The sequence below is a fragment of the Leptinotarsa decemlineata genome, unplaced genomic scaffold, assembly GCF_025532065.1.
Source record: "Leptinotarsa decemlineata unplaced genomic scaffold, Ldec_3_MD MMD2_tig00003798_RagTag_RagTag, whole genome shotgun sequence".
NCBI classification, from domain to species: Eukaryota; Metazoa; Arthropoda; class Insecta; order Coleoptera; family Chrysomelidae; genus Leptinotarsa; species Leptinotarsa decemlineata.
This window is the reverse complement of record NW_027412596.1, coordinates 1697222-1720261: the sequence shown is the minus strand read 5'-3', so window position 1 is coordinate 1720261 and position 23040 is coordinate 1697222. Positions and strand designations below refer to the sequence as shown.

General features: G+C 32.5%; 4 protein-coding genes across 11 annotated transcripts in view; 2 read left to right on the top strand and 2 right to left on the bottom strand.

Moving 5' to 3' along the window:
• LOC111512393 (uncharacterized) overlaps positions 1-16233 on the top strand; it is a 99193-nt gene extending 82960 nt beyond the window's left edge. For all 7 annotated transcript variants that reach the window (XM_074178442.1, XM_074178439.1, XM_074178438.1 and 4 more), the window contains one exon: positions 16000-16233. In XM_074178442.1, coding sequence (XP_074034543.1) covers positions 16000-16019 — 20 coding nt within the window. In that variant the 3' untranslated portion in view covers positions 16020-16233. The remainder of the gene's footprint in view (positions 1-15999) is intronic.
• On the top strand, positions 393-15710 carry LOC141483667 (uncharacterized). Of its 2 annotated transcripts, none has more exons than XM_074178446.1 (2): positions 393-2978; positions 4988-15710. In XM_074178446.1, the coding sequence occupies exons 1-2, from the start codon at positions 2798-2800 to the stop codon at positions 5629-5631; spliced, it is 825 nt and encodes a 274-aa protein (XP_074034547.1). In that variant the 5' UTR covers positions 393-2797; the 3' UTR covers positions 5632-15710. The 2 variants fall into 2 exon arrangements, 1 of the variants encoding a protein (XP_074034547.1); XR_012466216.1 differs by having other exon boundaries at positions 2842-3731; positions 4988-5122.
• Positions 3723-4906, bottom strand: LOC141483636 (uncharacterized; the record flags this gene model as incomplete). Its single annotated transcript, XM_074178401.1, is given in 2 exon segments — positions 3723-4525; positions 4528-4906. Coding segments are annotated over 2 exon segments (879 nt in total), but the record flags the coding sequence as incomplete, so codon positions are not given.
• A 1-nt stretch (position 16234) lies between the features above and the next one.
• LOC141483666 (ornithine transcarbamylase, mitochondrial-like) lies at positions 16235-20066 on the bottom strand. Its single transcript, XM_074178445.1, has 3 exons — positions 19599-20066; positions 17027-17304; positions 16235-16537 (listed from the first exon to the last, which is right to left on the bottom strand). Exons 1-3 carry the CDS (start codon positions 20039-20041, stop codon positions 16302-16304), a joined length of 957 nt encoding a protein of 318 aa, XP_074034546.1. The 5' UTR covers positions 20042-20066; the 3' UTR covers positions 16235-16301.
• Positions 20067-23040: the final 2974 nt, after the last annotated feature.

Here is a 23040-nt window from a genome sequence, read left to right as displayed (position 1 = left end):
ATATATATATATATATATATATATATATATATATAGGGCCCCCTCGAGTAATGTGGACCTGTTTTTAAACGAATTTCAATGTATGTTGGATATTTTATACAAAAAAAATAATTAAATTTTATTGCAGGAGATTTTAACATTGACACGGTTTGTTTGGAAAGTAGGGCTTGCAGTGACTTCAGAAATCTGTTAGCTACCTACAATTATACTTTAACAATAACTGAACCGACCAGGGTCACTCCCCAGTCCAGCAGTTGACTTGATTAATATCATTACAAACTTTGAAGGAGATATGAAAGGAAAAGTCATTGAAACAGGTATATCGGACCACTCAGGGCAGGTGTTACTTGTGAATGGAAAAAAACAATCAACTAACAAAATAGTAAGACATCAGTATAATTCTAAATCTGTAAATTATTTCTGTATACAACTTTGGTGTGAAAACTGGTTAGTTGTTTACACCGCGGAAAATTTAAACGATGGTTTTTCACACTTCAGTTCAACTTTCGGTTTTTATTTTAATTTGCACTTTCCAAAAACAGAAAAACAATTAAAATCTCATAAAGGAATTTTCAACTCCCCAGAAATTACACAAAAAAAAATGACCCAAACTATAAGACAATATAAGGCATATACAAAGAGCAAAAAAAGAATTACAATAACCGTTTAGAAAAGACATGAAAAGATAACTTTACAAACAGATCAGCTAAGTCAGACAATAAATCCAGAGCAATTGTGGCAAGTTATCAAAAAAGTGACAGGGTCACCTCAAAATGGACAGTTTGAAGCTGATAATCCGCATGAGGTTGCGAATCGCTCTAATGAATACTTTATAAATGCGGCACATGAACTCTTGATGATACAGAAAAATATAGGTATGGAGGTAAGTGGATTTGAAAGATCAATAGACTTACAGGTTACACCTTTTTCTTGAACCCTATAACAGAATGTGAGCTGATGTAATAGTAAATAATATGAAGAACAAGAAAAGCACGGATATTGATGAAGTAACAATCCATATACTAAAAAAATGTACGCATGAAATTGTAACAGTTTTAATCCATTTAATCAATCGTTCTTTTGAAGAGGGTTTTTTCCAGATGAATTCATGGTAGCTCTAGTGAAGCCACTTCATAAAGAGGAAAATAAGTCGGAACTTTCCAACTTCAGATCTATTAATTTACTGACTTGTATATGAAAAATTTTTGAATTAGCTCTGGGCAAACGATTTGTTTCCTTTTTTACAAAGTTCAACATGTTTGCTAATCACCAACATGGATATCTATATCTATTCATTTTAACAATGAAATTATAGAATCAATGGAAAGGGGAGATCTGTCCTGCGAAATTTTTCTATATTTATTCAAGGCGTTTGATTGTATAAATTTTGCTGCACAAACTTTTTAAATAGGGTATACGAGGTAACACTTATAATTGGTTTAACTTATATCTTAAAAACAGTACAACTCAACCAGAAAAATAAAACAGTTAGTTCAAATGCCTTGGCTACATTGATAGGAGTCCCGTAGGATAGTATTCTCGGCCCAATATTATTTATTATTTTTATCAATGACGTCAGCGAGGCTACAAAAAATTTAATTCTGCTCATCTGATCAACTATGCTGGTGACACCAATCTCCTGTTGACTGGTGACACTTTACCAGATATAATCAAGAATGGAAGTGAAGCAATCAAAAAATGCAAAGAATATTTTTTGAGAAAAAGTTGATTCTGCCTTATATTCAAAACTAACAATAGTTTAGAACACACATAACACTTGATAACGAAAAAATTATTTGCAATACCTCAGTGAAGTTTCTGGGCATCAACATTGATGATACTTTAAATTGGACAATTCAGATAGACAATATATGCACTAGATTGTCTTCAGTAATATATGGGATAAGAGTATTTAAAAAAAATGTTGATCTCGAAGTATTATTAACAGCATATTATGGGGTTCAAATAATAATTATGCAGAGTTTTTCTGTGTCAGAAAAGCGTGGTACAAGTACTTTTCAATAAAAATTCTAGGGATTCCTGTAGGGGAATTTTTAGATCAAATAAGTTGTTCACTGCACCAGCAGTTTATATCCTTGAAACAATAAAATTTCTAATTTCTTACTCAAATCTTTTCGAGAAACACCATAAAACCCACTTTTATGAAACAAGACATCCCATTTACACAAAGGCTCTGTGTGAGCATAGCACCATCTACCAAGCTATTTAATTTTTAACAGAATCCTCCCAAATATACGCAACATTAAGGTTGTAAGCAGATTTCTGAAGTCTTTGAAAGTATTCTTACTCGATCAGGAGCCCTAAACTATTGAGGAATTTTTTCAAGGTGTGTAAAGATGCAAAATTTCCAATTAAATCAATTTTTTTTTATTTGAAAATTTTAGTGTGATGTATTCTAATTTTTTAGCATCTACTTTTATATATACTTACATTAAAATTCCATATGCTTAAAATGTATGTAGTTTTAAAATTTAGTACTTGTGACGTACTTTTACGCTCCTTTCACACAATACGATTTTGGTCGTCCGGTAAAAAGTCGGACGACCACATTCCATTAGTTAAATACGGAAATATACGAAATCTTTCACACAGGACGACAACGACTTATTGTCGTGTCGTTGTCGTACAGCTGTCGTCCACTGCCACTGCAATGGACGACGGTCGTGCCGTTCTCTGATAACAGTGACAAACGGCATCAAATGGATGTTGGTACACAATACGATTTTTAGTCGTGTGATATCTGCCGTATCAATTGAATCCAGTGGCACGTAGTAAAATGGCTGAAAATATTGATGTGGAATTTCTAATTTCACTAGTTGAAAGTAGACCAGTACTCTGGGATAAAACCCTCGAAAGTTACAAAGATAGAAATGTAACTAAAAATGCGTGGCGTGAAATTCTCCTGGAGGGAACACCAGATTTTGAAGAGCTGGAGGATAAAGAAAAAAACACATTTGGTAAGTTGCATTTTTACTTTATTTTGCATTCAAAGTATTATACACTCTGATCAGAGATCTCAAATGGGGTTAAAAACCTGAATATAATTATTTAAATAGAAAAATATTTAATTTTTTCTGGGATGCGGCCAAAGTTTGCATTAAAATAACAAATTTACTTGTCAAGATTTGGTTTATTATTTCATTAAACCATCTTCAGACATATTTTCTAATTAAAAATAATTATATACATTCATAAATTTTTTTTTAATTTTTAGCAACAAATTAAAATTTTCGTCAAAAATATGTGATTCTCGCTGTGAAACACAAGGTAGAACACTGTCATCCACCAAGGTTACATTTATTAAAAGACATTAAAGATAATTTTTGTGTACGTTCAAGTAAATTTAAAATATTTTCGGGGTGTTTCAGTTTTAAAATAGTTGATGTTTGTTCATAAACATCACTTTTATCTTTGAATCAATTAAGTAAAACAAAAAACGATTATTTGAGTACTCCTTTTATTTTAATTAAAAGACACATCAAACTCAACAATCGCAACGGTACAAAAAACATATGTCACTAAATGTGCTTTTTGAATTGATACAACAAAGAAGGAAGGAACTTCTTCAGAGGGCTTGTCGTTCTGACCAAAAGCGTCGTTGCCGTATTGACACAAAAATCCCTCGGTTATATTATAAACAGTTATAAAACAATTACACATAATTCTGTTTTGAATTTGAAGTCACATTACAACAATTTAAAATTCGTACAGTAAGTAAAGTCAAATAAAAAATATTTTTGAGGTAAATCTCATATTTTTATAAATTGAACATTTTTTTATTATCGTATATGTTTAGTCAGAAAATATGTGAAGATTATTTAACGAAATAATGAACCGAAACGTAACAAGTAAATTTGTTATTTAAAGGCAAACTTTGACCGCATCCCAGAAAAAAATAATTTTTTACTAGAATATAATTCGACTATTAATACAACTTAGTGTATTTATTTATTTTAAATAGGAATAATAATTGTAAAAATCGATATGAAATGAAATATAATTACTTATATTCTTGACATTTGCCAAGGCACGCTTCCAACATCGGAGGCGAAATATGTACAAAATATCGTCCTAATAGCATTTGCGGATATACCTCCTCGTATTACATGTTGTGGTAAATCGTCCAAACCTGTTATTGTAGCAGTATCATCTATCAAAAAACCATCTCTGTCACGTACAAAATTATGTAATACGGTGCAAGCTTTAATAATATCCACAGCAAAATTTGGCTCTACATTTAGAGGTCTATGAAATATTCGCCTTTTATTGCTGAGGATGCCCAAAGCACATTCGACATACCGTCGAGCTCGACACAAGCGATAGTTAAAAATCCTTTTTTCAACAGTTAAATGTGTTCCCCCAAAAGGTCGCAGTAAATGTCGATCTAATCCAAATGCTTCATCTCCTACGAAGAAGTATGGAAATTTGGGGCTTTCAGTTCCCGGTAGACACTTTTCTTCTGGTAGTGGTTGTGTGTTTGATTCTATCGACTGCCATAAACTGGACCTTTAAATATTGAAGAGTCACAATCTTTACCATAACTTCCAACGTCTACAAACACAAATTTGTATCTGCAGTCGGCAACTGCCATTAAAACTACAGAATAATAATCTTTATAGTTGAAATACATTGACCCACTGCGAAATGGACAAGTAAGACGTATGTGCTTGCCGTCTACTGCTCCTATACAATGGGGAAAGTTTGCAATGGTTTCAAAGTCTGAAGCGATAGATTTCCACATTTCCCTTGTAGATGTTGGTGTACACTCCACTCGCAGAACCATCCAGATTGCTTTGCATACCTCCTTTACTATCTTACTCGTAGTAGAATTTCCAATTCGATAAGTATATTGTAGCTCAGTAAAGGTACAGCCACTTGCCAGATATCTGAAAAGAATCACGTATCTTCATATTTCTTAAAAATGAATGAATAAATATTAGTATTTGTTATTTCATTTATATTTTAGGTAAGGACGTTATAAGACGGTGGACTAATCTTCGAGATGCGTTCGCTAGGTCTAAAAGAAAAATGAAAGACAGCAAAAGAAGTGGAACAGATGCAAAAAAACCCAAGAAATATGTATATAATGATCAGCTTCAATTTTTAAACAAACTGTACGAAGTTAGAGAGACAGTTGATAGTTTGAATGACGAAACCAGGCACGGAACTGAAAACAATTCGGAACACATAGAGGTTGAGGCAAATGCTAGTTTCACGATTGACGAAACAATAAATAAACGTACGAGAAATAGGAAACATCGCAAACCTGATGAGGTGGAATTAAAAATTTTGAAGGCATTAGAGCCTGAAAAACAAAATAGTAAAATGTCTTTCTTCCAGAGTTTGTTGCCTCACCTTGATAGATTTGATGAAAATGAATTACTTCAGTTCCAAATGGGCGTTTTGCAAGTGATTGCAAACATCAATGAAAAAAAGAAAATGGTTCCTCAGGTCCCTCCTCCTTTTCCTCAATCTATTCCTACACACTCTCACTCGCAGCAGTTTGCGTTCCAGCTTGCTCCTTCTTTTCCTCAACATTCGCATTACTCAGTCTCAACCATCTACACCATCATTTACTCAACTTTTTCCCACTCAATCTTCTTCAACTAATAATTACCAAATACAATCAACACGTCAGTATTATCAAGATTGCGGGGCATCATCTGGAATGACATCTCCAATGACAGATCCCAGGGACAGTTCCACTCCGCTCTCTCAGAACTTCAGCACAGTTAATAGTGTAGATTTCAAACAGATTTCAGATTTCAAACAGAGCAAAAATAAATGACTTGTTTTAATAATGGTTTTAATATGCTAGAAATATTTAACCAACTCTGGCCTATGTCTATCGGTTTAAGTAATATCAACAAAAAATATACGAAATTATAACGATCTAAACAAAATTCTTTCTTATAAATTTATTATAACAATTGAAGACTTAAAGAAAATTTATAAATTGTTTGTTTCTTGTTCTACATCTCGTTTTTGCATAAAAATAAGACGGGTTTATTTAATGAAAAACAAAAACGCCAAAATTTAGATTATCATTAAGAGTATAGAATAAAAATTTCGTAGTTTGTAAAATAGTATCAGAACTTACCTCAAAGTGACAGCCAACATTTCTATAGGTTGAATACAATTTTTCTTTTTTGTATTTCGCCGTTGAAGAACAGTCTTCAGTTTGTCATGTAATTCATCGAAGGAACTCATTGACATGCGGAAGTAATTAAAAAATTTGGTTTGGTCATTTCTTAAATCTTCAGAGAGTATACGAAATAAACCTGCTTCTTCTCTCCTTCTATTGATTGGATGCACCCAATGTAGTCGATTACGTTTCTGCCTTTTTTTGCGACGATAAATCAACCATAATGCCAAAATTTTTGCCCGATTTGATGCGACGCCCTGTGCTCTCTCCGACATCACGATAAATACTAACGATAATATGTCGTTATGTGTGAAAGCCAGTGAGTTACGATAAACGGTCGTCCGACTTTTTACCGGACGACCAAAATCGTATTGTGTGAAAGGAGCGTTACAGACAATGTTATTCCACTGTTTTCATGTAGGACCACAAATACGCTGTGAAGTAAATAAACATATCTATCTATCATTGTTTTCAACCAATTCCAATATTTGATTATAAACTACCAATTCCAAAACCTTCTCTAATGGAGCTAATGTATTCATAGGTATGGATTCTGCAGATTTATTAGCATTATTTATTTTAGGCACAAGTGTTATAGAGATAATTTTTGATGCATTTGATATTGCAGCATTTAGTAAAGTAATATCAGATGCCCGATAGTTTGGAAAACTATCGAACTAGCTTCGAAAATATCTTTGATATTCGTCTTATTATAATGATTATTTTCTGTAGTTCACCCACTGACAATTGTTTCAATTCCGAAGAATTTGGAATTATAATTACTGACAAACCGTTCAAGGCCATCATCGATGTTCAGGATGAAATTATGTATACCATTTTCGAAGAAGTAGGTAATTGAAATTTCAATAATTTCTTTGTTGTAATTTATGACCTGTAGCTCATTAATATTAAACTCGATAACGTTACGAAAGTTTTGTTTGTCATCGATTAATTTTTTTAATGTTGTATACATAAGCCGCGGGCTATTTTTGTTTTTCTCTTTTTTTTCATTGAATTAGTAACTAGTAGCATAGTTCTTGCTATTTTGGAAGTTGTCCATTCCTGAGTCTTTGGAAATTTTGTTTTATCACGCTGTTTAATTTTATTATAATATTCACCTCATGATCAAACCATGGAATGTTATTACCTGAACTTCGTGTCCTCAGTAGAGCAATGTTGTCAATTACTATTTGACAGTGAGATAATATTTCTTCAAATACATATATGTACAAAACCATATGTGAAAGTAAAACAAATGCAGTTGTTTCTGATGATCTGAACAAAATAAATCAATGATTTACTGAAGGTGATTTCACTGTAACATGGCATAGAGCAGTGGTGACAGTTTCACCCAAAAAAGCATCCCCTATTGATTATAAGGACTTTAAAGCAATTAGTATTCTCCCACCCCTATCAAATGTTTTGGAAAGGTCAATTGATACGTAGCTTAGGAAATATCTAACCAGAATGTCGTTGCTTCCACATATTATGGCACACATAAAAAAAAAGTTGATGATTATTGTCAGACGACGAAACGTTGGATAGTAGATCTGAACATGAAAACGTGTAGCTGAAAAATAATATCAAAAAAACTATATTTGTGGTTTTGAATGTTGTCAAATAACGCTAGAAAAAATAACGAAAATTCCGATTTTCAGTTTTTTCCAGATATTTCCGGAAATACTCGGAATCTTCAAGTTTCAAAACAGTATTTTGTTAATCACAAAAAACGCAACTTTGCTCCAATTTTACCTTCAATGTATCTCCTGTAGTTTAGGAGATCCCAATGGTGGGATCGAATTTGAATTACCCTGTATATTCGCGGACGACACCTTAAATTACTACAGCTTCTGAAAGAGATACACTCAGTACACGAATCAATAAAGAACTGAACTCATTTGTCAAATTAGCTTTTAAACATAGTTTGATAATTGATGCTAGCAAAGCAATAGTATATGGACCTAAGAATCATCGTGAAATTTGCTCGGATATCAAAATTATGGTGTTTGTTTGAGACTTATTTATTGAATAAGAAGTCGTCAGATAATTTTTCATAAACTACTTGATGCTGGCTGGTTGAACGATTGCTACACTATAGTGCTATACCATTTAATTGCATAATCACTATGAAATTCCTTTATATTTATACAGGAAAATAAAAATATTTCATTTTATTTCTTGTTGATTGGAAGTGATGAAGACGATCTTTTCTGTGATGAACATATTAAAAAGCTTTCTGCTCAATGTTCAGTTTGTATACTAAATAGTTATTCTTGTGCAACCGGTGTTAAATCTGTTATTGCTCACTTAACAACTAACTCACGTCACACAAAGAATATGATTTCTGTTTTGGTGTTTCTTTCTTTGCACGAGGCTCTCGCGTTGCATACAGACAATATTCAATAAGAAATGACGGTTGTCATTTTTTTAACCTTTTTTTGGTTGGCATATGTCAAATAATGAAATAATATGAACCTAGTTTCAATAACTTCATTTATAAGAAAAATGATCATTAAAAACATCAACAAACCGTACCGCTTGTTTATTAAATCTGAGAATAAATCACAAATTTCTTCATCTGATTTTATGAAGCAAATTTCATTAGTTTTGAAATTAACATTTATCATTGTTATGAATTAGTTCATTTGAAATAATTTAATTTCAACCCACTAAACTAAGCGCTTCATTATAAAGCCATACATGAATAAAAATCTAGTAAGTGGTAGAAAAACTGGTCTAATTTCCATAATCATTAATAATAAATCAGATTTCCTGTAGAAACTATTTGAACAGAATACATTTTCACCTGAAATGATTTATTTTATTAATATATACTATCCTTCCGATTATCAACTAAATCAACCGCCACTGTTTTATAGTTCAACTTACTTCCCGTAAACAAACAAAGTTGTGCTGCCTTCAATGTAAGGATGCAAAAGGCCTCTCTATCGTCTTTTGTTACTCTGAGGCGCTGACTGACTGGATGACAATATGGCTAATATACCAGTAACATTGAATTTCTTTTTTTGTGGGTGGCATGAATGCATAATTGATTTATTTTATTAAGGTTCATGAGCATTCGAAAACCATTTGAAAATACAGCTCGTTAAATTATATTTGGAATCATATTTAGATATAACTTGTACTATATCAGTTATCAAGGCAAATATTGTCCATTTTTATGCTTAATTCGTGGATTTGAGCGATCTTATTATTGTATATTTATTTGTTTGCTGGCTTAATTCTTAAAAAAATGAATGAATAATTACAGAAAGTTTCAATTGATCGTTCATTTTCTCAGAAAAATGGAGTAACCATATCACAATTTATTGGTTTATTCGGCATTAAAAACGTATGTCATATCGGATCCATTCTGCATATTTTCGCAACATTGAGTTTAAACTTTTTCTTAGCTGACAGCTGGCGTAGGAACAATTCGTTTTTTTATTGAGTTTAGTTTGTGTGTGTTTTAGAGATATCTTTGAATATTAATATGGTGCATTCTTATGCTGATTTTAATTGTGCGGAAAGGCACAAGAAAACAGAAAGCGCATTGGTTTATAGATGAGTTATTTTGATATAATGAGTTTAGGTTCCCAAAGGATAAAATGATGAGAAAAAAAATGGGTGAAAGTATTGAAAAGAAAGAACTATAATCCTTCTGTTCTTCCAAGACTTTATATAAATCATTTAAAAAGTGACTATAAATGAAAGGGAGACGAAAATATTGAACATGATGACACAGTTTTTCATTTCAACTTCAAGTATTCTCCACAGAAAGTATTATCTGGAGTTGATGATTTTGCTGAAAGTATGATACATTATACTTCATTAAATTTTTTCATATCATTAATGGTATTACCTCAAGCTTTTATTGGATCAGTTCGAGTACAATCAATTCTGTCTATACTTGACCTCATTCAACCTTCCTTTCAAGTTTTGGAAGATTCAACAGATTACCCAAGCGCGCCTATAACGCTTGATTTTAGTAGCTATATTAGAAAGAGGTATGTATGTAGGAATCGTTTTTTTTTTGTAATAGATGGCAGATGTACAGATTGAGGATTGTAGAATAAACTGAATATTTGAAATGATTCTTTAATCCAGTTTGCTATATTTTTTGATTTTCATAACTGTATATTATTAAATAATGCATAAAATCATAGTTTAGGTGAATATTTTGTGATCTATCGACTTTGTGTACTGATTTCAGATATAAAACTTATTTCCAAACATGATTTTTCGTGTACATTTTATTCCATGTGGAGAATTTTTCATTAATTGAAACGTTAACGGGTTCATATACACTTCCATAATTAAATTGATAATTATAGGCTCCGTAAATTTTACGATTTGGCAATGTTGATTATTTCTATTGTTCCTATGGGTCAATCGAACAAGAAGCGGGAATAGGGCCGTGACGTCACCACCCTACCACATTCGATTTTTAATAATTAATTACGGGAAAACTACGGTATTTAGAGAGATGAAACAAAATGCACTGCTTTTCAATTCAACATTTCTATCAAAAAATCATGAAACATGCCCATTGTAATTGGTCTCAGGTCAGAAAGGGCTGTAGGTGAGTTACTCTTAGCCAGAGGGATAACCAATCCATTCCTACAAAATTTTGGAAATAGGAAACTGGTTATGGTAGAGTTTATGAGAAAGGTAAAGTGATTTATCACAAAAGAGTCGATGAAATTGATCCTTTTTTTTAAACAGATTTTTATAAATTTATTAAAATAGCCTAGTCAGGAGCTGAGAAACTTTTCTGCATTGTAAAATGATGACTCACATAAAACGATTTTTACTCTGTTTTTGAATCACAATAAACTTGATGGTGGTGTAACTGGGCGAGGTTTGACCTACATGTAGAGAGGACCTTATTCTATAAGAATAAATTTTAATATTTTTGTAAAATCTATCTTCATTATTTCTTATGAGTATTATTAAATGGAATTTAAAAAAAATGATGCCATTATTCTTGATTTTCTGAATAGAGGTTTTTTCTATTACTTAGGATCCCTCTGACTTGCCCGTTTCTTTCAAATCTCCAGAAAACACTGAAGTCCATTTTTCTTCCATCCTGACGCCCATTCCAAAAGTACTAGTTCTTACAGGTCTTTGCTGAATGGATGTCATATTCTTCTGGACATAATTTAGGGTATCCATGAATTGTTTGCCTTTTGTGATCCAATGCGTCACATTCGCATAGAATATGACAAGCTGACTGTTCTCTTGTTACATTGCCTGCAGTCAATGTCTTCGTTGTACGGCCCTATTTTGTTCTGGTGTCCTTTCAATTGGCAGTGCCCAGTGAATAGCCCTGTATTTGTTCTGAACCGATTCTTACTTTGTTAAAGCAGTTCTTCAGTTCTCTTTTCGGACGGTCCTTCGATAAAGGTTTTCCCGTGCGTGTTCCCTGGTATATTTTCGCATGGTATGTAATGTAGTATCATTCCCTGATATTTAACCCTGATTCCTATCTGGTTCCCTACCAAAAACTTTGGTACCCCTACAGCTGGTTCACGGTCTATATACGGAGTGTCTGGCACACTCCTCGGCCAGTTTCTTCACTGCATTTTCAGACCAATTTCGATGTCACTTTTGGGTTCGTCATTGCCCTAAGTACAGCTTGGCTGTCTATAAAAATATTGATCTGCCCCGTATTAATGTTTATTGCGCATTGTAAGATTGCTTACATTTCAGCCTGGAAGACTGATGTGTACTGATTGAGCTAGTAACCACAATGAAGATTTCTTCCTGCACAGTAAATTCCAGCTCCCTTTCCATGGTCGGTTTTCGACCCGTCTTTGTTCCAGGTGTTTCTGCCGAGCATGTACTCAGGATGTCTGTTCATTTTACACTCTTTTGCGTTTGAAGACTTTAACCAAGAAGTTTGTGTCGAATATGTATTTCGATGTAATGTGGTCCAAGTACATGTTTGATGTTCGTTCCTCCACATATAGCGAAATTTCTGTTTTCCCGATATCATGTAACTCGGTGAATTTTCCAGTCGGAGTTAGCCCCTATTATTACTAGATGTAAAGGAGGAAGTTTCAAGAGTGCCTCCAATGTAGCTTAAATGCACTCTGCTTAGTTTGTTAATAAAACGGTCGTTTGTTTCATCTGTGGCCATCAGACCATAGATGCATATGCTATCATGGATTTAACCAACATGATGTGAAGACAATATATGATGTTTGGTTCAAGCCACCATCTCTTTTCCGTAGGTGCCTGGCCAGCAACAATGATACCTCCGCCTTTCTTTTAACTCTTTCCAGATGTTTGTTCCAGGTCAACCGGGTCTATTTATTTATAATATTCAGGGCCTGATTGATGTGTCCTTTCACTATGATATTATATTTGACCTAGACTACGATGACTAGTCAGTACTTTGTATCCATTATGGTTCAGAAGACATAGTAACTCGTTTATTACAAGATTCCCTAAGAGTGGGGATAAAACCACTCTTGAGGTAGTTAGGTAAGGAACAAAACCACCCTTGAGGTAGTTTTTTCATTTGCTACCCGCGCCACTACTGTCTCTCCCATGATGGTTGTGTATACCAATTTTGCTCTAAGCATGACTTCTATCCACCGGCAGTGTGTTGTCGATCCTTTTTCTTCTCGACGCTTGGATAAGTGAATCTGGGAACGTATTAGCAGATGCACCCTCTAAGTCCAAAAAGCAGTTAAAGCCCTTTTTTGTTCTTATGAGCATTCTGCTTTTTCCGTGACTAGGCATAAAGCCGTTTCTGTCGACATACCTGATCTGTAGGCATATTGGTCTCGATACAGTGGTCTGGTAACCACTACTATCTTCCTAATCAGTCTTCATGTTTTTGGTATATATCCCAGAGCCAAACATGCTCTGAGGATAATTTTTCAAGTAGAAGTTCCGGTCCTTTTTACAGCATAGATGTTTACATGATGCTGAAGGATGAGCATTAATCGGGAATTTTGTAAGGATACAGCCATTTTAACAAACGTATTTGTTTCGAATAATAATTTTTATTACTCCCGAACATGTAACTTTTTTTGTTTCAAATATTACATTCCAATTTCATAGGCGTATTGCGGTTCTCCTCCTACTTTTCTATGCATGAATCTTGTTCTCTCTCATAATTTATTTTATCCAAAAATTGCTTGGCTCCTATGATCTATTCAGGTGTCATCTAAAGTGTTTAGTTAGTGACCTTAACATACTATGGTATGACATCGTTAATCCTTAATTTGCACATGGTTATACCTTTTAGGAATGTCGTTTGTATGCTCTGAGCTCTAACTCTGGTATTGAATACACCAATTAACAGTTTTGTCATTTATATGACAGAGTTGGTACTAGACAGATTTATTATATTACACAAATACTATAAGAAAGACTCGCATATCACGTGAAAAGTGTCATGTGATGTAACGGCAAAAAGCAAATTGTGATTGGCTGAAGGCTAGTTTATAGTTCATCTTGAAATATAATCAACTGAAGACGATTGTGGATACTAACATTCGAAACGTGATAGAATAATTTGGTTTGGAAACTTTTTCTTATTTTATTTTATTTATTTTTTCATCATTCATCTTTATTATTTCATTTTACTGTATTTTCATTTAACTTTTTTATTATTTGTATATAATTTAGATTTCACTTATTTTTAACCCACTATCAACTTATTTTCATTTCAGGTCACAATAATTTGTTTTCGTTACTAGTATGGCTATTTATTTTTGCCCATTTTCTTTAACATTACTCTTGTTTTGTAACTGACTGAACAGAATATTTCAGTCCAATTATTTTAAGTATTTTCAATAATTTCAACGTTTAATTCAATATAATTACTTTTTCCACATATTTCAAACCTGTTACACCATTTTAGACAATGGAATCCTAACTTGTAACATATACACTTACTGTTTATGAAGAACACAAGATAATTCTTAAATATAAATACAATGAATGAAAATATAATAGTATTAGGTCATTGAACAGGGTGTTTTTTCACTTTACAAGGAAGGGGTTTTTCCTTCTTATTGGAAGATTGCTTCAGCCTTCCAAAGAACTATAGACCAGTTGCTATGCTATCAGTGATACCAAAAATCATGGAGAAAACCGTAAACCACCATATCCTTAAATATTTGGAAGGCCTCAACATCTTGAGCGATCATCAATATGGCTTTCGGAAACAAAGATCAACAGGCGACCTTCTATCCTATGTCACCCATATTTGGAATAACGCAATCGAGAAACATCGATAGTTAAGAGCTGTTGCGCTTGATCTTTCTAAGGCCTTTGACCGTGTGTGGCATGAGGGTTTGCTGAGCAATTTTCAATGCTAGGGCTTGTATTATTTTTGTGTATGACTCTGTAGCTTCATGAAAGAATGTTCCCTGCTAGTAGCTGTTGATGGATATCTCTCGAATACTTTTACCATCAACGCTGGTGTTCCTCAGGGATCCATATTGTCTCCAACCCTTTCTTGTTGTATATACACGATTTATTGAAAAAATCCAAGAATCCAATATATTAGCTTTGCTGACAACAGCACACTTCTCTTGTCCTTTTATTTGGATTCCAGGACATCGGTTGCAGATGCACATCTTCATCGGCTTCAAATGCACATCTTCACCGGCAGCAGGAGGTTGCATATCTTATTGAGGATCTAGAGGTGATTTCGAATTGGGGTGAAAGTTACCAGGTTCAATTCAATGCCATTGTTATGTTTTTTTTTATTGCGATAGCGACGCTCTGCTACCAAATTATGTTATTGAAAAGCTAAAGTCTGAACCGCTTACGTTCTACTAAGAAACTGAGCTGCTTATAGCTTCTAAAACTGTTTTTATTTCGTAAATATTGTACAATTCCAAATTTAATTATTTTTACAATTACGTGACGTTTTTCAATTATTTCAAAAAGTATTGGCGTTACAAAAAACATTAAAAAAGGGAACAAAATAAATGTTGATTTCTTCAAATTCTCAAACAGCCATGAAAACCCAAACATCGGTGTTTTCCTCATCGTTTTGAGGTTCAAAAGATTTACTCCATTGAGTTTGAAAAATTATTTTTTGTAACATTTTTCCCAATACTTTTTCAAATTATACCTGATCTAGTGGCATAATCAGATTTAAGAATAATCACTCGGACTACTGTGGAACCTTCAGATAACTTTCAGTAAGTCAATATTTTTCTAGTAAAAATACTTATTTCAAGCAGAGTTATTATTGTTAACAATAATTTGTTCGATTAATGATCTATTGAAATTCATATTGAATATAGGATGAAGAAAATAACTTTTGTTTAATTTCTACTAAGATTTTTATTTGTTACGTACGGTTTCAGTTTATTAAATCATTTTCAAGTAAACTATATTCGCAATAATTAACAAAAATTATGGATTTTATAAAGATTACTACTTTTAAATAGTTCACACTGTGGTACTAACTATATTTGCAAAATGTGTATTGAGAACCATCATTTTTCATTTAGTATTAGGAATAAATATGTTGTTCACCTCAACAGTTTGATCTCCCTCTTGAAGATGATCACTTAGGAAAAAAACTCCAGTAATTTTCATTACTACACCAAAGATTCCAAACAGTGCATCACAAGCACCCCAACATATTGAAACAACAGGTGTTTATTTTACATTACTTACTATTTTTTACTTTTCTGAAAACGTAATGTCATTTAGTAATTTTCCTAAAAGCATTTTCAATAATTGACAAAAATATTATTTGTAGTTTGAAATTGAACATTTATAAACTTCCAAATTCTAATAACAAATTTTGAAAGTGGTTTTCTATTACTCGTCTAATAAAATATATTTTTCAGATGTTATAACACTGGACTGAGCAGAGAAACTAAAGGCTTGAACGAAAATGTCTAATGTAGAATAAGTAAATTATTGTTTAATTGTCTGCTATAATATATCTTTTGTTCTTTATTAAGATTTAGTATTTTATATAAAATGAAAAATGCAAAGAATTTCTGTGTACTATGGATGCCGAATATTTTTGTTTATAAATCAGAGTTTAATTGTACAGTAAATAATATTTACATATCTGATGTTTATTATTATATCGCTCCAGTTTTTGGAGTTAATAGGAACACCTTTCACTTTGAAATATTTTTAGTCAATATGGTACATCTATAAATCTTGTAATGATAGCCGCACATACCCATTTTGCATTACAAAAGGATTTCCATAGTAGATTTTTTTCACTTTGAAATATCTCTTCTTCAACTTCTATCGAGGATCGTGGAAGATTATGAAGGAACACCCATCTCTGGTCGGCATATTTATCCAAATCTGCCTTTTTCAGTGTCATTGATTTTTCAGTATGGTTGTTGGTCATGATAACTTGAGCTCCTGACAGAAAATTAAATCATCAGTGGTTTATAATTGTTTTCAACACACCCTTTGGAGAGTTTGAAAATGTATTGAAAGATCCGAAATAAATGGACTTGCATTTTTTTCTAAGAGAGGCACACGAAGTGCAGTCTTCTTGAAATTTTATTATAATCTAAGATAATCATGGACATCTGTGTCAACAATATTATTTGAATAGATGGTAGATAAAAAAGGAAGCGAGTTCATAAATTTGAAAAGAAACTTTCACAGTCCCATTTCATTATCTTATTTATCCAGAGGTGAAAATTTCAAATTTTGTGTAGATTGTGTTTTTGCTGATCTGACAGCTGTGTTTGGTAATCCCAATTCAGCAGCTATTATTTTAAATTATTATGAAATCCATAAATAGAGGTTATTGTTTTCATGGACCTCTGATTCAGTTCTCACGAGATCAACTGCGATATTATTATTTTTTCTGATTACCAGAAACTTAACATAACTACTCACCTGAGACGGCCTGCTTTATATCTTTGCACTCAGTTACTCTTTCTTTGTACACTTTATCTCTTTCTTGAAGGTTGTGTATGGCTAATGGAGACATAGGACCCCCACATACGGAGTAGTATTTTATCCGAACTCCCAACAAAGGGGCAATTGATAGGTATGTATTCATTAGCGGGCATGGTTTGCCAATCCAAGCAAGTGTTAATCCATCAACTTTACCAAAATGCTTCTGAAGGGTCAGTAGATCCGATAGAATATTGAGTGATACAAACTGGCAAGAGCTGTGATGAAAATTATTTTTATTTGATTTTTTGTTAGTCATAAATCCGTCTTTGATAATTCATAGATTGAATCAATTCATTGAAACAAACGGGACCTGCAGGCTCCATCTTAGTTGGTTATGTTTAAGAACTTCAGAAAATATATACAGCGCGGACGTAAATAGTCCCACCCCCCTCTTAACTTTTGAATAGAACAAAATATCAAAGACGGACCAAATTTGTATGATAATGAATCATGTTTAAACCTTATTGGGCGCTATCAACTTTTTTCCAACCCCCTTTTCTATTTGGAAAAGATGAATTCGAAAATCCAGTTTTTTCCAACATGAACCATGTGGATTGGTATACATTTCACACGAAATGTCCCAAGACCTCTTTTCTTTAAAGAAAAAAGATGTCACACTGTTGGCTTTTATATTGAAAGTACTAAAAATGGTTCCTTTTTACAAAATTTTTGTCCGACTCTGACATATTACCTCGTTCGAAATTTGAATGGAGAAGTACTATTGAAGTTTGCACTGTATAATTATACCAGAACGTCTTGGTTTATCGAGCAAGGGGTCATCTTATAAAAAAATTCTTATATGTGTATTAGGCTCACCGCAAAATTCACCTTAGTAAAAGTAAAAGTATGCGTGATTAATGAATATTAGCTTACAATTTATGCATCCGAATGGAAATTTTTTGGAAAAATTCGACAATGAACGTTCAATAAATTTCGTAAATGATAAATTTCGTCAATGATATTTTCCATAAAGTTTCAAAACGATAAAAATGGGCAAAAAATCTATTGCGTTCAAATCACCTGGTAGTATTCTCATGTATCTGTTTTCAGTAAGAGGGGGAAGATAATAATATTAAACGAATTTATTCTTTGCAACAAATGAAAGGGTGAAGGGTCACTTTTCAGCGTGTTTTAAATTGACCTTTCCCTCTCTCTTAAAGTTTCCTTGATGACTAGGTTTGTACTTCCTTATCATCACACAGATGACATTCTCATAAGTAGTTCATCAAAAAATAAAGAATTAAGATATGCTTTTAAAACATCCTGGGTCTCAGAAAGAACATGTAGACTATTACCATTTTTGAATGTATAGGTGTAATACTCTGTCACATAGGTACACAGTGTATTAGTCTAGCATTACATATATATGTGCTGATTTTAATGGTCTTCACTTGTTTTTCTTAAATTTTCACTTGAGAAACTCATTGTTTGGCTCTATTGACTACACTCAATATGGTGAGATAATTTTAAATGACATGAAGAAAATCATAATATCTTATCCTGGTTTAACAAAGTATAACCGGTTCCCGCGAAGAAAAAAATAGTAAGTACCTAGTCTAGGAAAAATTAATATTTCTGCATTTTATCTATTATTATCGAAAATTGCATTTCAGTCTTTAGCATTTCCTGCCGACTATAAAAGAACCTCGAACCCAACAAATTCACAAATGGGAGATTTAAGATGTGCAATGTGGTGAAAATGGCAATCAACAAGCCTTTGAACACCTTAAGATTTTGGAATGCTTTCCACTTTCATTAGAAAATCTCCCAATTTGAGCCATAGTATAAAGATTATTATCTTTATACTATGTTATTATTATGTTTATACTATGTTTGATCACACACGACATGCATGACATGCAAGTGATATAAATATATCATATTGAACCAAACTTCCTTCTCAACATAAAAGTCCACCTTACCTCAATGAAGACTTTTTCTACAGAGCTTACGTTCACAATTTGAATATGAAGAAAAACAATAAATGTGAATAGTTCATTCTTGGAAAAATAATTCAGTGAAATATAATCTGGCACGGGATAAAATCAAAATCTGAAATTATCACTATAATCAACTCCTCATCTTTTTCTTCATTAATTTTCTATTCATTCGTTTTTTTTCTTTGCCATGCTATTTATTCATATTTGTATGTATTTTTGGCACTGGTGGATGGAATATCGGACATATAGTTAGACTCGTGGTCTAGAACATTTTTTTATAACTGAATTTAGGCACAGTTGTTGAACCATAGAAATATCCTAAAGGAAACCATTTTTTTCTTCACTTTCCCAAGTTATTTTTTGAAATTACTTCTGATTTAGGTTTTGGTGAAATGATTCCCACCTTTAAGCTTTAGTATTGAACCTTTCAATGCCAAGAAATATATCGTTGATTGTAGTTCATATTATTCAACAAATTACTCTGATCATTAACAATTTCTATTAAGAAACGCAATGCGTTGATCATGAGATAACATACATAATTTTCTGACCTGTGAGACTTACTTCACCTGAGGTTTAAAACAGGTACAGTAGCTCCTTCAGCAAACATTTGTAACTTGCTGTGTCTTGGAGACTGACAAAATATTATATCTGATCCTGTAGAGAGCAGTTTACCAGCATCTAGTGGATTCTGACACGCAGTCCAGTTTGTATGAATCAGGAGGTTTATAGACATTTTAAGCATTTTTGCAGTGTTATATATGCAAGTTTGCATCTTCAAACATGGTTGGTTTAGTAGAATTGTAATACTTCTACCAGCAAGAGCTCGTTTGTTAACACAAATACCTTTCTCCAAATTAGTTGCTGTTGATAGTAAGTAATTCATTTCTTCTGGAGATAGGTCAGTTGGAGAGAGATATTTTCTTCCTTTCAGTGATATCTTCCATTTGTGTGGATTTTGTTTGGATAAGTTTCTTAAAATGTAGTTCATGTTTTGACAAGTTAATGACATGTGTCTCTTGGATAATCTTTATAGAACAGCAACTTCACCCCGATTGGTGTAGATACTTCTTGACTTTGGAATTCTTCTACTGTAGGTACTAATAATATTATATTGAAATTGACATCTTAGGCGGACTGGCATTAAACATCTGTTAAAAAAATGTGTTTCCGTTAATCAGCTGTCGCCCCCATACGAACGACAACTCTCCAAAGTTGAGAAACTTGTGCGAGCTAAGGACTAACGAGGTCTTACCTTTTAACGTGTGATTCCTAATGAATATATCTTAAATATTCCTCTGGGATATATATTTGTTTGGGTTCTTATAAGAAATTAAACATGAAAAGAAATGGCAAGATGATTTGGAAAGAACTGAAATTGATTAGTTAGAACTGGAACCTCTGACGTGACGTAGAATAAATCCAAAATCAAGCACTGTTCACCAATAAAGTTGGGGTCTTCAGGAGATGAAGTAGACCAATTCCTTACCCTCAAGAATTATATTAATAAAAAACTTTATCAAAATGAACACAGTTCATATTTAGTTTTTAAGATGCTTAGGCTAATAAATTTAAGAAAACATTTTCTTGTTAACTTATTTGTGTTCATAATCCATACAATAATATTTTCAAAGTAAAATTGATTAGCTGAAATTACTGATTAATATCTATATATGTTGGATAAAAAGTTATATGAGTGATACAGTCATATTTATCATGGTTTATAACATAAAAATTGCAGGAACATTTTTATAAACAAATGGTATAAATGGAATAAATATTTGGGTAAGATTTTAATTTTGGCTAATTTTTTTTTTTCATCAATAGAGAATAATTAAATCCTTAGTTTTTTCATAGTATCTCAATTAATTTATAAGTAATAAAAGTTTAAACGTAAAAAACCAGGTGAGAATGTTGGAGCAAAGGAGAACATAATTTTCGAGATTCTATATATAATATGGATATTTTTTTTTTCAAGAAATAATACATGGTTGTTTGTGTTATATTGTGTAGAAAGAGAAACACTCTATAGACTAATTGTTTATAACAAATCGTTATTAAATGAACAATGAAAATTTGAATGGAAACAATTTTTTTTAGTTATCAAAGAGTAAGACAAATTATCATAGAGAAAGTGGTTCTTTAATATTAATTACATGTGGTGGAAAAATTGTTAATTAACAAATTTGCTTTTAATCAATAAAAAATATTTTAAAGAAACAATTTTTTAAAATCATAATTTGCGTCAAAAATCATGTTTCCCAAAAATTTTTAACTAATCTTGTAAACAACACATTTGTTTATAACATTTTTTTAAACAATAGCAGATGAAAATTTCTATAAATCATTTTCATTAAAAACGGATCGATAGTAAAATAAAAAAAAAAATATTTTCAATAATTAACGAAGCTTTTTAATTTTTAACCTTAGTTAAAGACCTGTTCTAAGACCTTTCAAAAATAGCTCCAAGAAAACCCTATTCAAAAAGAAAATAATTATTGATTAACTAATGCATAATTGACTCTAAAATCAGGATAATTTTTTTTGACTGCGGATCTTGTTCATTTATTCATCCAGTAGGTGCCTGAATCTTTTCAATTCTAAATTTTGATATTTGATAAGTTGAAATAATATTTTTTCATCAAAGGTGCAACGTGGATGTGTTTTGTGCAAGCCATAGTAACCGTTTCAGGACGTATTTTCAACTCTCTTAGAAAATTATAGGTCCTTTAGTTTCCGCAAGTAGGATTAATTTTTGTAAATTTTCTCCTCTTTTCGAATCTTTTTTTAAATTTGAAAAATGTCAAATAGTTTTTTGAGACATTTGCAAAAATCTAAACCCCATTTTTTCAGTAAAATTTTTCATAATGATTTTTAATAAAAATTTTTGCAAGCGGCACTTGAATTTTTTCAAAAATCATCTACACGCTATTCCGAATCGAATGACATCTCGATCATATTTTTCGGCGGCCAGAGTAAAATGGAACTTCCAAGTTCTTAAATTCAACTGACCGTGCGTAACTTTTACAATGAAGAATCCCTTGGCCAAGTAGTGCTACACTGAATTGAAAATATTGTAACGAATCTGAAGCCGCCCCTGGCCGATATGTTGGCCAGCACACATGACGTCATCGCGAAAGAATGCAGTCTGAAACCGCCGCGAAAAGTCTAGGCAAGTACCGAACCGACTACAGAATTCTACGATGGACCTTTACCGATATAAAAGGCCGGCTTCTTGTCCAGAGAGGGGAGTTGAATTTAGAACGTGAATCGAGTGATTAAACAAGGAAGTCAAATAGTGGAAATAAATTAAGCGTTAGTTGAATAAAAATTAGTTTATGATAGTAAAATATTGTTAGAAATAAATTTGTTTAAGACAGTAAATTCTTTAATTTGTTACAATTGGTGATCAGAAGTGGATTTGTAAAATAAATCTGTGAGCGAGTGTTGGACAATCTTTGTATTGCGGTGAAATTGACTATATAACTTATTTGTTAAGCGAGACTGGTGATTCATTGTGTTTGGCGAAGTGGATAGTACCGGACTACAGAAACATAAACTGATTGACCTTTCCTGCGAAAAATAGACTTGTGAAAGTAAATAAGTGTTTTCGGACTCGATTAAAATAAGTGGACATATACAGTTTTGTGGAAAATAGAAAATAAGAGACAAAATGTGTTCGAGGAAAGTGCGCTTAGTGGACTTGAAAGTTGCCGAATTGAAGCAAGAATTGGAGGAGAGGGAGCTAGATTGTTCCGGAAAGAAATCAGTACTCCAGAAGAGACTGTGGGATAACTTGAATGAATCAGGAGAAGATCCCGAAACATATTCATTTGAAGTTTCTGAGGGGTGATCTGAGTTCAATAATGAGCAAACTCGATGAGTATACCAAATCGCTGACAGATGAACTTCAACAAAATTCGCTGAGTTTAGAAGATGAACTTCAAAAAAATTCGAAGTGCCTGGAGGAGAAGCTTCTGGAAAATTCGAAAAGTTTGGAAGATAAATTTC